The 12,016-nt window shown below is 36.7% G+C and overlaps 1 protein-coding gene across 1 annotated transcript in view; it reads right to left on the minus strand.

Moving 5' to 3' along the window:
* LOC139715825 (paladin-like) overlaps positions 1–12,016 on the minus strand; it is a 61,470-nt gene that overhangs the window by 13,273 nt on the left and 36,181 nt on the right. Inside the window, exons 6-12 of the mRNA XM_071627363.1 lie at positions 10,671–10,816; positions 8,371–8,482; positions 6,660–6,764; positions 4,920–5,015; positions 3,986–4,120; positions 2,179–2,295; positions 906–1,085 (exon numbers count right to left, since the gene is read on the minus strand). Coding sequence (XP_071483464.1) covers positions 906–1,085; positions 2,179–2,295; positions 3,986–4,120; positions 4,920–5,015; positions 6,660–6,764; positions 8,371–8,482; positions 10,671–10,816 — 891 coding nt within the window. The remainder of the gene's footprint in view (positions 1–905; positions 1,086–2,178; positions 2,296–3,985; positions 4,121–4,919; positions 5,016–6,659; positions 6,765–8,370; positions 8,483–10,670; positions 10,817–12,016) is intronic.

Below are 12,016 nucleotides of genomic sequence, written 5' to 3' on the forward strand. Positions count from 1 at the left end.
CACCCAGCTTGCATCATGTTTCTTAGAACTTAAAGAGAATGGTACAAGAGTGCATCAGAATAAACTAAACGTTATAAACTCACGTGCTGAAACAGATGGTTATATATCAACATATTCTGACAATACTATTTGTAGCTAGTAGGTGGGACAAGATTTTTGAAGATGGTCTTAATTTTCACTGCAGTCTCTATGGTGTTTTCTTTTCAATCATCGTCACACCAAGTATCAATAAAGTTTGTATATATTTCCAATGGTACACTTAGGTCCCAAATGGAGAAGCATTTTATCACAAAAGTCAATCAACAATCCTGTCATAGCACAAAGGTTGTCAAGAGCTATTCAATAAAGAAAAATAAAAACACATATTGCAAAAACATGAATTGATGATTTTACACATAAAAATATACAAAAGGGAGAAGGACAGGTAGAAGAGGTGATGAAACAACTAGAAATGGAGTTCAAAAACAACTATAATTAGGAGAATGACACACTACCACCACATTTCAGTTTTTCAGAGTCAGTTTAGTTTATATTCATATTTATCAGGTTCCAAGGAAGTATGAGTTCTTAGCATTACGGGGGTCAAAAAATTATTTGAATCTGACCAAAACGAATATTCCTAAGAAGAAAAAAAGATGGGTAATTTCTGTATTGAGGCACAACCACAATGTAGAAGCAGGACAGTGTAGTGAGTTAACACATTATTATACACAGTAATTGTACATAGTACAAGCAGAATACACAATAAATAGCACATGGAATCTGAGTGATTATTGCTATCATTTGATATCTGAACAAATACATCAAAGTAGTCATTCAGTAAATATGATTTTAATTTCCATTTGAAGGCATACAATAACCAGACAATCAGACCATATCAGTGAGAGGGGAGGAAAACAACGCACCTCCAAATCCCTGGGACTGATGCCCGCCAGTGAGATGTTGCGGTCCAGCGTGGCCAGCTCCCTGGGTGTGTAGGTGGCCTCATCACACTGGATGACCATCTCCCCTCGCAGGCAGAAGGAGTGAATGGAGGAGTGACCATGTTTCTTGGACAGCAAGTACTGGCACACACGTCCCAAACCCTACACAGAGACACACCCACGAGAAGCCATGCAGGGGTCAAAGGTAAGACCCTTGCCTACAATTTGATGCAGTTTTTGGTACTCCAGGGTGCCAAATAGAAATCTGCCAATGAGTTTAATTATTTGTTGCTATTTTTCTTTCTTTCTTTAAGCACCATGCACTGGGTTATCAGTTAATGGTTGAAAGTAATTTTAGTGCTTTGTGGAAGAAACTTTTCTTGAGCTCAACAGTGCAGCAGCATTTTAACATCAGCTCATCACACACACTACATAAGTGATATTAGTGTCGCACACAGGTAAGAAATGCACCACCATATGCATTTCTTACCTGTCCATGGAATACACAAAATATTAAGTAATCATGGGATGAGTTTGTGAAATGAAATGACCTCATTCTGAATAAATGTTCAAATTTGTAATGACATGATTCAAAAGAAATATTCAAAGTGTTATCATCATAATTGCAATAAGGTTATCTAACTATGAATCTCACAAACACAAGATGGCGCAACACAATGCCATAACCCGAGGAATCACCATACCCCGGGGTACGCTGTTGAGCATCATTTACAGGCTCATTATTCATTTACTTCTCCAAAATAAAGTAATGCCCAGTTACCTTCCACTTCTACAGACATGACCATTATACTGTCTGGATAATATGCCACATGTCTCACTGACTGTATAAACAGGGAGTAAACACTAATTTAAACAATTTCCCTATTCAGTTCCAAACACATGACCAGGATCAGCCTCTCAAATTTAGCTGCATGCATTGAAAATGTGTAGAGGATATGCTCGAAATTACATTCGTGCCAGCAGAGGGTAGGGATAATTACAATAATAACAACAATAACAACAATAATAAAATATATATGACTTGCAGTTGTATAATGCACCAAATCCACTCTATAGAGTGCTCAAGGTGCATTCATTCCATTACTACCCTGGACACTGGATAGGCATGCATTATTTCCAATTAGCACTGACAGTGCTCACTCTCCACTCCCTCGGGACCAACTGAGTTCATTCTCAACAGTCAAATTATGCCATCTCCGCATCTTAAAGAGAGATATAGAGGTTAGTTTGCTACCTTGCTATTGGGTTGGGCCATGCCATAGACAGGCAAGCCGGGCACTTTCCTGAAGTTGGACACACCCACGTCACGTTGGGAGCTGAGGACATCGAGACCAACGTAGTCATCAGCCACCTTGAAGGAAAGAAAGACGAAAAGAATAAGAATATGACAAGGAATAGTGAGTGCAAACAGTAATATGTGAATCTCTGAGCATCCAAAATATCATAACAATTTTGGCACAGATTCAAAAATAATCTATATATTCTGAAACACACACTGTACTGCAATGTTTCAAGAATTGTGAAAAATATATTATGAAGCAAAGGCAATGCTATAATTCCATCCAGTAGAATGAAACCAGGTACTGGTATACTAGAAGCATTAACAAGATGAAAGCCTTTACTGGCACAACATCTAAACAAGTCTCTTATAAGACTGGCTGCTTCTTGCTTACAACCACTGACAGAAAATCATAAGACAGACATATCACAATGATCAATACAATACAATACAATACAATACAATACAATACAATACAATACAATGCAATGCAATGCAATGCAATGCAATACCATACCATACCATACCATACCATACCATACCATACCATGCAATGCAATGCAATGCAATACAATACAATACTATACAAATGATGCACAGGATAGAGTGTGTTAGTGAAGGTGCGGCGCGCTTGAGAGTATTGACAATGGTGCGACATGCACGAGGCGCAGCCGAGTGCATGTTTGCAACCGTTGTCAATACTCGAGAGTGAGCCGCACCTTCACTAACGCCACGAAATAATCCTGTGCATCATTTGTTTTATAAAATGGGTCGAAAACTAACAGCATTATTCACGTACCTTTGTGGGTCAATACCAGTCAGCTACATGTAGCACTCGCTCAAAAGTCAAGATGTCCGAAGATGTTCGTCCCAAACATTTACGCACGTCGCACTCGGAAATCCCGCACATAAGTACTGTACGTACGTATAAGAGTATACGTACGCCACGTGTTATGCACAAGAAAGGCCGCCGGCTGTTGTGGCAGCCCGAACTAGAAGTTGTTTACAGGATTGACAGCGCGTATAGTAGCGCATGACCCACTTGTAACAACTGATTGAGTGCGCACTGCTAGTGTAAACATTGTGACGTACGTCAGGCCCCGGCCGAGCATTTACTAAGAAATTAATGCACGCACACGTGACTCATTTCAGCGCTTCCAATTGGCTACATTCTTGAACCCATTTTATAAAATACAATACAATACAATACAATACAATACAATACAATAATAACATTGGTATAGCGCCCATACGAACTATTTAGTTGTTTCACAGCACTTTATATCACATTATTGTCAATGGCGCAACCGCTCTGTATACATACACTCTAAATCTACTCAGCATATAACGTATAAGAAATATATAGAAGACTCTACATATCAGGCTCCAATTTTTACAGAAAGTAAAAGGAATTTAAAGGAACATGCTTAACTTCGTATTGCCAGAACACAATAATATTTCAGCTTCAAATATCATACAGGGTGTTAAACCCGGTGAAGTGGTCCCACCTTACATCCAACTGGACCCCATAGAAGAACAGCTACAGTGTACTGCAGCAGAATATGGGCTATCCAGCCATATCCTCAGATGGAAATGAAACAAACAAACAAACAAACAGACAATCAAACATGCCATTTTGGTGGCAAACACACTCTTTCAGTGAAAAAAAAACCCACAAAACAAAACAAAAACACACAGAGAAGATTTCATGAAATATGGGAGAAAGAGCCCTGAGTGATGATACATAGAATCTACTAAGTACCAGAAATCGAATCCCTCTTGTAACCAGATCAGGTGACACAGTCCTCTCTGAGGTGTTGAGTCGTGCGAGGGCTGAGAAGAGTTCTGAGTGCTGCCGCATCCAGGAGGTGAATGTCTTGCAGAAACATCTCTTGAACTGACGTGGTTTTAAAAATGAAAAAGAAAAGCTGGGTAGTTCATAAGATGGTCCCAGCATTTCGGTACAGAAATATTGTCCCTTGGGTGACAAAACCTCATATTTCAATTGGCATATTATCAAACACCTTTGAACTCAATATTTTGATTATCAAAAATACTGATTTGACATTCAAATCGTTACAATTATCAATGTAACCCAAAACAATGTTTGTACATTATCTGATGTCAGCATCGATGTTATTTTGCACACTGAAAAACGTTCCTTTGCTCTTCTGAAAATTCATAATTTTTGAGATGCAAGGTCTTGTCACCCAAGGGACGATATTCATCATTTTCTTTATCTGTCTTTTTTGTTTAATTTTCTTCTGTTTTTTTTTTTTGTTCTTTTTTATCCACTGAGCCCTCTTTGTCAGCACATTCTCTGGCATGACTTTCTGCCAAATCATGTGTCCTTTCATAACTGCTAATTATAACAACAGTCAAAAATAGGTGCAAAACAAAAAAAATGCACAAGCACAGGGGGTAAATTTATTCCTCCGAACAGATAAACAGAGTCTCAAACATTAGTATCAAATTCTAAAACAAGAATTTCCAATGAACTCCGGGAAAAAAAAAAAATCAAGGTCTATTACTCGAGCATTTTTAATATATACACTGACAAGCACTGATTAGAAATCAGAGGAAATACTCATCTTTCCTCGTACGTTAACAATGGAGAACTGCAAACTGCAAATCACTTTTTTTTTTTAAACTTAATATTAAACTGAGTATTGTTTAAAACTTTTAATCAGTCTCACCTGTTCATGCAAGTAGCCATTGAAGATGATTAGATAGCAATATCTTTCAAGGTAGGTTAATGCCTTCTGCATGTAGTACTCCCTCGCACTCTTGCCCTTCAGAACAGACACACACACAAACAAACAAAGAGAAATATACAAACATACAAATTAAATTGTTTACCTTCATTCATTTATTTTAGGTAATGAAAGCTCTGGAGGAAAATGGTGTGGTGTACGGACATCTGACAGGCATTGAGTATGACAACAATGTGTTCTAAGATGGTGAAATACCACAAGCTTGTTATTTCAAAAATTTGTCATTTGTTGGTGTTGATGTTGTTTGCTGAACAGCATGACATGATTAACTTCAATTCTACCGAAAATCATGCCTAATCCGTCCATATCCCCCTTCTGGAGGGATGCCACTCTAAAAATTGCTCCCCTAATTTGCACATCCTCCCTTTTTTCCAGAAAATGTCATCTGCTAATGATATCTGGCGCTAATGCGGGCCAGTGAAACATCCTTGCCTGCCTAGAATGTTGTTCTCCAATTCCAACTCTCAGAGGTACTATGCAAAGCATTCCTGGGATCTCTGAGAGGAAATGGATTCAATGTAGTTTGAAATCAGGATGGCCTTTTCACTATTTTGCAATACTTCTGTTGTTGTTGATGATGATGATGATGATCATAACAACGACAACAACAACAACAACAATAATAATGATAATGATAACAACAGCAACAACATTGATAATAATAATAATAATAATAATAATAATAATAATAATAATAATAATAATACTACTAATGATAATAATAACATTAATAATAGTAGTAGTAGTAATAATGATAATAATTATAATAATAATAGTAGTAGTAGTAGTAGTAGTAGTAGTAGTAATAATAATAATAATGATAATGATAATAATAATAATAATAATAATAATAATAATGATGATGATGATGATGATGATGATGATGATGATGATGATGATAATAATAATAATAATAATAATAATAATAATAATAATAATAATAATAATAATAATAATAATAATAATAATAATAATAATAATGATAATAATAACAACAACAACTAGAAAGCAGTTACTTTCAACCAATGATCTTGCTCTTCCCAAAGAGATTTTTCTCCTCTCCACCACTGGGGAAAAGCTCTTTGGGCTCTTCCATAGAGATCAGCAATTTCCACCCACAGGTATGCATGCTGAAAAATCACCCGATTTCCCAATATAGAAGCCTTTGTTACGTCATAACCCTTCAGCTGCGTGGCACACGCCTCGCCCTAGCAGAAACTACAGCACACACTTTAGTGCCCGTTTGAAAACCTCAAAAATGCGCAGCTTGAACTCCTAAGTTCATTGACCCTGCCTGTCAAAATATCAAAAATCCTTCATAAAAATCCCAAAAAATTCTCGGATCACTACCAAAATTAAATCATTTGTTACTTGTGTCATTCTCAACCTTTCCTGTAAGTTTCATCAAAATCCATTCCCTACTTTTAGAGTTATTTTGCACACGGACAAACTAACAAACAAACTAACAAACAAATGGTAACGAAAACATAACCTCCTCCCTTGGTGGAGGTAATAATGATGATGATGATGATAACAATAACAATGATAATAATGATGATGGTGATAATCATCATCATCATCATCATCATCATCATCATCAAGATCAGAATAATCAGAAGAAGAAGAAGTAAAGAAAGAGAAGTAGGAAGAGGAAGTCCATACTGCAATCTGGTAGTCTTCCTGCATTTCCTCTAGCTTCTGTTGGCATTCAATGATCTTCTGTAAGATGTTACCCATGTCAGCACAAAGGTTAAGGATGAAGTCCACCTGAATGAATATGGAAAAATTACAGCAATATCTATAAAGCCTCCTGCAACTTCAAATAAAGCAACTTTATTCATTTAGGTGGCTTTTCTGATAGTCTTTTCACTGTTTAAATCATAGATCAAGATTTGCTTGGATGGCAAATACAGACACAAGTTTGCAGGAAAATGCATGCAAACATTATTTGTTTACCGATACTCTTCTCCAGTGTATATTATTTAGAAAGGCCATTGCACCCTGTCCTGTGCCACTCTATCATAAATGACGTTTGAGCACACCTGGGGGGGGGGGGGGGGGGGGGGGAGGAGGTACCCTGACCACAACAACGAAGATTAAGTGACATCTCAGCATAGTCCCTGTTTTGCACAGAACATACTGGGTAGTAATTTTTGGTCTTTTAGCAAATACATGTCATACTTTGAAGGAGCCACATAAGCAGCGTCATTCACAAAACACATGAACATGATTTGAAATGCCTCATTCCATGGCTGACTTCAATAAATGTGATTTTATAAGTTCATTTTTACTCATCACTTCCATTCATTCTCTTAGTGTATAAGAATCCACTTTCTGTTGGTTTAACTACCCCATTCATCAAATGCCTTTCATTACAGGCTACTTTCTTCATAGCACTGCTGTCCACTGAATTAATAATAACAGAAGACTGCTATTAAAGTCATCTCAAGAAATCTGTTGTTTTGTTTTTTTTTGTTTTGTTGGTTTTTTTTTTTTTTTTTTTTGGGGGGGGGGGGGTGCTTTGTTTTGTTTATTTTTAATTCTCTTTTCTCATTTCAATATCTTATTTCAGTAGTCCAGAAGCACCAAATGTTAGCATTACTCTTTCATCATCACCATGCAACTCATAAATGGATTCTCTCTATCAAATCAAGCATAATATCCTCCACCCAATTCAAAGTGGATGATACAGTATTGGTGGAGATGAGTATTGGGCTTTTATCTTCTTGCGAGATACCAAGAAAATACTTATGAAATAGTACAGAGCATACCATTTTCAGAGGAATTCAAAGTTTTCTTGATGAAAATTGGGTTTGGAAGGACTGAAACATCCAAAAACAAAGTAAAACAAAGCGATCGTAATAAAAGGTGGGTCCCACACTTAATTAGAATTGCTCTGTTTTGGATATCTCAGCCATTTCAAAACCAATTTTCATCAAATAAACATTGAATTCCTCATGGAATTACATGTTTTTTCATATTTCATAAAAGGTTTCTCATTATCTCACCAAAAAAATGGTAGAAACCTGAAATTACATTGTAGGTCTCAACCAGAACTATACAATCCCTTTAAAATATCCAGGTTTGTCATTCTTTCCTCTAATTTTTGCTTTGCCATTTTTCTAATTCATATTTTATGACAAAACTGTACAAGCACAGACGATTTAATGGCATGTATTTTTTCAATCAAAACATGTATGTATCCTAGGCAAATATACCTACTGCATAAATTAGTACTAGCTGTGATGAGATGTGAGATAGACAGACAGACAGACAGACAGACAGACAGACAGACAGACAGACAGACGGACGGACAACCCCAAAATATAACAATGTAAGGTAATTTGTCTAGTTGCTCTGCATGGAATCTCACCTCTTGCTTCCTTCTGTAGCCGTCGGGAAGGAGGCTACAAATTTTCATGACTGCCCAGAACTCCCCCTGTTCCAGATCGGCCGTCTGGTCACTGCAGGAGTAGTTACTATCACTGGCAGACAAAAATTACCATAAGCGGGGGCAAATAATTACGGGATGGCAAGACTGATGAACAGAGCAATCTCGTGGATTGACACACAAACACACATATACACACACACACACACAAATTACGACGAACTGGGACAAAATGTTGGCACAACCATCATCACCCATGATTGTCTACTCATCCATTAGCTGCTGCTCATGGCATACGTCAAAATTCCTATTTGCATAATAGGCAGCACACATAACTGTGCATCCAAGTTTAATGCCTTCATTATAAGGCAAGCACAGCCACACAAGCCTACACTTGTACTATGAATTCTAGTGGTCTCGTTATGACAGGCACTAATGTTTTGGTTTGTCACATACAGAGAATCATGTGACAAATTCTGAAAGCAGACTCACCCCCCAAAATAGAGCTCTTAAGTATTCTCCTTTTTATCTGTTTTCAGTAATTCCTGTTGAAGAAAGAAGTATATACGAGTGTAAATGTGTGTGTGTGTGTGTATATATATATATATATATATATATATATATATATATATATATATCTACTGTATATCTACACACACACACACACACATTTCACTCATATGAAGAGCTTTATCGCAACACAAGCTAATTACATTCTTGAAAAGTTGACATATTTGTGATTAAAGCTGCTAAAAAAACAAAGAAAATAATAAGAAAATAAAGAATGCTTGTAATCATAACTTCAAGAATATTTCTTGTCATGTTACATGCGAGGTGTCACTACATTTGGGCAAATAGTTTTAATAACAGTGTCCCTCGAAGCAGCCGATATTTGCATAGTATTTGCCATCAAATGGTTGAACATTTTCATTTGATGTACGGTACACTTTAGGATGGTATGAAAACACATTTTTGCACATGATACAACCCCTCCTTGTCACGAACTGCACTTCCATACCACTACTTAATATCTAAATGAGGTAAACACTAGGTCAAAAACATTTAAATGTAGCTATTTTCTAAACAACTTAGTCTGATAGTCGTAACACTGCTATTACCCACATACTGTTGATTTGTTTGGATTTTCTCAAATTTCTCCCTAATTATTGTTTTGGAATATGTCTCCTTTCACGTGCAATATTTCCTTCCATGAATGTTTACTTACAAAATGTTTGATGTTTGCTGACATGATTACGTTTGCAGTGTGCCTGATCATTTCCCCTGATAACCTAAAATCAACCCCAACAGAAGTTGGCAAATCGTTGCTTCTACTGATAACTAGGTCAACATGTCATGCCCTTCAATTCACACATAAATACAAAATCAGGTTTTGAAATTTGCTATTTCCGTCTTCGGCAACACCATGAAATAAATAAGCAAATAACTAAGGGCTGAGATGGACGCTGCAATTTTTACAAATCTGACTGTCATACTTACAGTTTAGAATTAACTTCAGCACACACAAGTTTGTTTGTTTTGCCATTTAACATTAAAACATTATGAAAATAAAGAGGAATTATAACAAAGGGCTACTGTCTTGATGATGTTTAGTCCTTTGTACCACAAGTTTTCATAAGTCATATCATCTCATATCCAGAGTTACCATCAAAAATGACTGCATTTATAAGTGCTATTCAATGCAAAATTCTGCATGTGAAAATAATTTGTAGCAAATGCAAAGACCAAAGAAATAAACATATAAGATAACATTTCCTTTACCACAATTCCACACAAAGAAAGACTCAACACATAATGTCACTAAGGAGACAAGACTTAGTGACAAGACCTTATATCTCAAATCTAGGTGAAAATGACTTTTTTTGATAAATGGACAGATAATCAGTTAAGTGACGTCCTGTCCAGATCCTAGCCATCTTCCCCCAAAAATGAAGCCATCACAACATGTCAAAGGAAATGCTATCCCTTGTAGTGCTTTGGTTGCCATGTTTGTTTGTTTGATTTTGCTTGCCTGAACATTTGACATTTCGTAGATACAAGGTTTTGTCACCCCAGGGACAAAAACTTATAAAAGCAAGTACATACATACAAGTAACTCATTACAGTAAATATATAAACATGAGAAATAATCAAATTTTTAAAAAAATGTCACAAGAGAACAAAGAAAGGCTCAACATCCAAATTATCGAATGGACAACATTGCTGCATTTATCATGTTGCTTGGGAATACAGCAAACAAACATCTTTGGGATGTGATTACTTACTACGCTTCTGCTCCAAACCCCCTCTGGTGCGCCATAATTAGGAGGCCGGCTGCCATGGCGAAAGTGGTTCTGCCTGCCCCCATGTGGCCGGTGAAAGCAATGGTCGGCAGGCGTTTTTCCTCATTATCAAACAGGGTCGGAACTTCCTGACATTTAGAACAAACAAACAAACACACAAACGTAAATACATAAAATGTCAATGTGAACAAACATGGGACACTAGCAAAATGCTGGGAAAAAGGCACTAATTATTCCATAGACACTCAGTGCAGTCTTGAACAATTTCTGGGGAAAAAAAGTATCAGTAGAATGGCAACATTCGAATCACTAATGCTCAGACACGGTGCTACCTTCAAACAGATATGACAATGTCATGCCTAAACTCGGCGCTAAAGTAGATTTGTGTTACATACTATTATGCAATGAAAACAAACAAACAGACTCTATGGCAACACCGAGATTATCAGTGCATTATCCTTTCTTATTTCAAAGTACTCGTTAGGCTCACTTCAAACAAATGGATAAAAAAGAAGATGGTGTGCAATCTTTTGTGAATTTGTTCAAATATTTCTCAATCAAAATATTACTCAAAGTTTCTGGTCATATCTACTATTCTTTTTTTTTTTAACTACACTTCTGACAATTAAATCCTAGAATGAGACTGAGCAATAATTCACTGCAAGCCACTCAATACATAACAGCCAATGCATCAACGGGCAGTGAGCCATCATTGTGGAAAGCAGCTTGCTATAAACCAGTGAACTTGATAAGACAGCAGCTAAAATTAGTTTATTAAAGAGGGTAACCTGATGCTCTTCAATTAGTTAACAGGCCTCACCACATGTCGTGGGCTTCAGAGCCTACACATTGACTAAGTTCATTTTTGCACATTAGTGCATTATGATCCTGACGCTGGGCATGCAACCACAATGTTAAAAATAGACAGTGGGTACTGTATTTGTAACATGCCCCAAGCCATGATGTTGCTATAAACAGTGCAAGCTGTACAGCATCCCAAAAACTAGAGTTTATCAAAACTCTCCAATTTCCCAACCCTCATTCTTCTCTCGCACACCATTCTGTAAAGGGAGTATACATCATTCAATTTCTCATTATAAAAGTAAACTTCTCTTGTGAGGTGAGGAAATTGTCTCAAAATGGAACACGTTTGTTTTATCAAAGTATATTCAAAAATATCTTACACATTCATATACCTATTCACGCTCTCATTATGACTTGGTGATTTAGATTCAATTTTGCTGATAACATAAGACAGACCTTTATGCAGTTGAATTAGTAACAACTGTTCATGAATTCTATGAAGAGAAAACACCCAAAAGTTGCCT

The sequence above is a fragment of the Diadema antillarum genome, unplaced genomic scaffold, assembly GCF_040938485.1.
Source record: "Diadema antillarum isolate AM-2024a unplaced genomic scaffold, OU_Dant_1.0 scf00000055, whole genome shotgun sequence".
Lineage (NCBI taxonomy): Eukaryota > Metazoa > Echinodermata > Echinoidea > Diadematoida > Diadematidae > Diadema > Diadema antillarum.